This window comes from Nestor notabilis, unplaced genomic scaffold, assembly GCF_000696875.1.
Source record: "Nestor notabilis isolate BGI_N333 unplaced genomic scaffold, ASM69687v1 scaffold20429, whole genome shotgun sequence".
NCBI classification, from domain to species: domain Eukaryota; kingdom Metazoa; phylum Chordata; class Aves; order Psittaciformes; family Psittacidae; genus Nestor; species Nestor notabilis.
Window position 1 is genome coordinate 5644 of NW_009944325.1, and position 2837 is coordinate 8480.

A 2837-nucleotide genomic window follows, 5' to 3' on the forward strand; every position below is an offset into this window, starting at 1 on the left:
CATGCTGCCACCAGCTTTTTGCCTTTCACCAGAATGGCCAAATACCTCCTTCTCCAACCTCTCCCGTCCAGCCACCTCCGTGTACCGTGCCCCATGTACCCTGCTCACCCTCACAGGAGCACAGTGTTTGGTTTTACACCATCCTGTGTCTCTCCGAGGCAAGCCCAGGCTTCGCAGCCCCACAGCACTCCCAGCAGAAGGATATGGAAGCCGTTCTCTCCAATCATTCTGAAGTCATCTAACAAACAGATGATGTTTTCTCCTGCCCGGTCGGTCTTCCTCATGCTGCTCACCTGGGGGGGATTCCAAGAAAGCTGCAATTAGAGACTTATATTTCACAAGAACATCTTGCGCTCATTTTATCCTGTCCTACAGACTTTCTCTTCCAGGAGTTGGCCCTTCATGACAAATCCAATAAAACCAGCGTCAGGTAACCCACACAAGCAGAGTCTCTTGTCTAGCTTTTGACCAGGTGAGAGCATCACTCTCCCAGCGTCCAAGTAATTCAAACCAATCCTGCTAATATAACACCCTTCCTGCTTCTTATTCTATCCCATGTAGGCCCAGAAAGTGCTCCTGCTTGTGCTGGAAGGGGTTTCCCCCAAGACCACAGCTCCCAGCACAGTAACTGTCCATTTCCCTTGCCCTCCTAAAGCCTCTGCTCCTTGTGCTCAGAGCAGGGATGGCTCTATCCCTCCTTGGCTGGTAGCTGCACGCTGGGACATCGCCTTTTGAAACCACCGTGTGCCGGTGGGAGCAGCCCTGGGACCAGCTGAGTGGCAGCGTGTCTTTCCAAGAGAATCAGTAATAAATCAAGGGTAAGCTCAGCCTGTTTGCTGTGCTGATGGGTAGAAAAGCAGCTCCCTGATTACATTACATTAGTGCCACTTGGTACTTCCTCTTGCATCACTGAGCCTGGCACATCTCCCTTTGGATAGGGCTTACAGATTTACAGATGTGAATTAAACCTTTCTCAAACCTGTCGGAGAAAGGCCTCGAGAGTAATTTGTAATGCAAAATGTAATGGCTTTTACTCATCCGAAGCTGATGTCACTTTGTATTTAGGCAAACTCAAAGAATCATAATCATGAGCTTTCTAGAACTAGCAGGTCAAGCCATCTTCAAAGGCAACTAGGTGAGACCCAGGCCTAGGCAGCTCGTTGCTTCGTCCATTAGCAAAGGCAGGAGGAAGCTTTCTGACTTCAGATGTTTATTATTTTATTGCTACAGCCTGCATTTTTTCCCCCTTTTTTTGCAGGTATTTCCTTTTACTTCAGTGTCAGTGTTGTGATAGAGCAACATCCTCTGAGCTGGGAATGACACAAATACGGCAGACACCTTCCCATCTGCTCCTAGGAACATTACCACCTTTTTCTGTTGATTAACTGCCTTATCTTCCTCCAGGTTCCTCCTGTTTACTGAATTTCAGTCTCAGCTGAAAGAAATGGGCTGTCAGGGCAAGTGAGACACAGCCAGCACATCCCAGTAGGGCAGGAGGAAGGAGAAGGTGCCTGTTTCGGCTCAGTGCTGAGCCAGGCTGATTTGTATGAATTCCCTAATTTTTGTTTGTTTTCCAGTTCCCCACATAGCTCCTCAGACTGAGACCCAGAGGGAGAAGGGATGATGAGGCTGATACTCACACCTGAATTCGGTGGCCATCCCCACAGAGCCCCAGGATATACATACACAGCGGAGGAGAGCGACCTCATCCTGGGCAGCCTCAGCAAACCCTTCCCTGCTCCTCAGGACCTTCACAGCTACCTGTTTCTTCCTCCTGGGAAAGGAATCACAGCTGCCAGCCAATGCATGTCAGAGTGGTCCTGCCCAACAGCACCTCTTCTCCCAGTCACCCAGCCCAGGGCTCCCAAGGGAGGGTTCTGCCCTCCTGCAGGCAGCCTTGCCCTTGGTCTGCAGCATGCCAGACCTACGGGTATCCCTCCTGGTGATGCTGCTGGCATCTGAGAGAGAAAAAGGCAGAGCATGGATACTGCAAGGTCTAAATGAAAAGTGTAAATGCAGTGTGCTGGCTGATGCCACCTCATTTATGTTCTTCTGGGGACCAACCCTGCCTATTGCAGCCATCCACCTCACTGCCAGGTTTGCCCTATGCGCAGGGGGTCCGATATGCTCCCAGGCAGGCTGCTGTGCTCTGCTGGCCCAGGAGCCCAGCCACCCCTTCCCACCTCCCCAGAGACAGCGAGTCCCTCACCTCATGTCCTGGCACAGCCAGACGGTGGCAAAGGTGCCGCAGCCCAGCTTGCGCAGAGCCTGGTACCGCGTGTTGAACACCTCTCCTTCCCGCACGGGGTGGTGGCCTCCTGTGGGACCATCACCAAGAGACATTACCAACATCTCTGTATGCTTAGGCTGAAAGAGGGGCTGAGGACAGCCATCCTTCTGGAGCAATGGCCAGACAGGTCTCAGTGGCTTCCGCCGGCGTGGGAAGAGCCTGGCATGATTTTGGCTGTGGAGCCGCACACCTGAGGACTGACCTGTGTCCTGGGCTGTTGGTGTTTCCTCCTCCATCCGTTCCTCCATGGCCCAGTGGTGCAGCAGCTTCTGGCACGAGGGGATGTGGGCAGTGGGGAACCGGGTGTTGGGGTACAGGCTGTGCGATCATTGGCACCTCACTCCTTTAAAGAGAGGTGGGGAGCTGCAGGGCAGTCGTGCCTCTGGTGCATGCAGAGCGATTCCCTCTTCCACCCCTTGCCCCCTTCCTTCCCATCCGCTTCCTCGGTGCTGGCAGCTGGGCTGCTACAGACTCTCTGGGCACCTCGGGGAGGCAGGGACTATTTTAAGAGCTGAGCTGGGGAGAGCTGTCAGGCTGGGGCCGGGCA

At 53.4% G+C, this 2837-nt stretch overlaps 1 protein-coding gene across 1 annotated transcript in view; it reads right to left on the reverse strand.

The window, feature by feature from the left end:
• Positions 1 to 2538, reverse strand: part of LOC104411855 (SRSF protein kinase 3-like) — a gene marked incomplete at its 3' end in the record, with an annotated part of 6687 nt that extends 4149 nt beyond the window's left edge. Inside the window, exons 1-4 of the mRNA XM_010022385.1 lie at positions 2493 to 2538; positions 2210 to 2318; positions 1687 to 1774; positions 206 to 293 (exon numbers count right to left, since the gene is read on the reverse strand). Of these exons, the coding sequence (XP_010020687.1) occupies positions 206 to 293; positions 1687 to 1774; positions 2210 to 2318; positions 2493 to 2538 (331 nt within the window). The remainder of the gene's footprint in view (positions 1 to 205; positions 294 to 1686; positions 1775 to 2209; positions 2319 to 2492) is intronic.
• Positions 2539 to 2837: the final 299 nt, after the last annotated feature.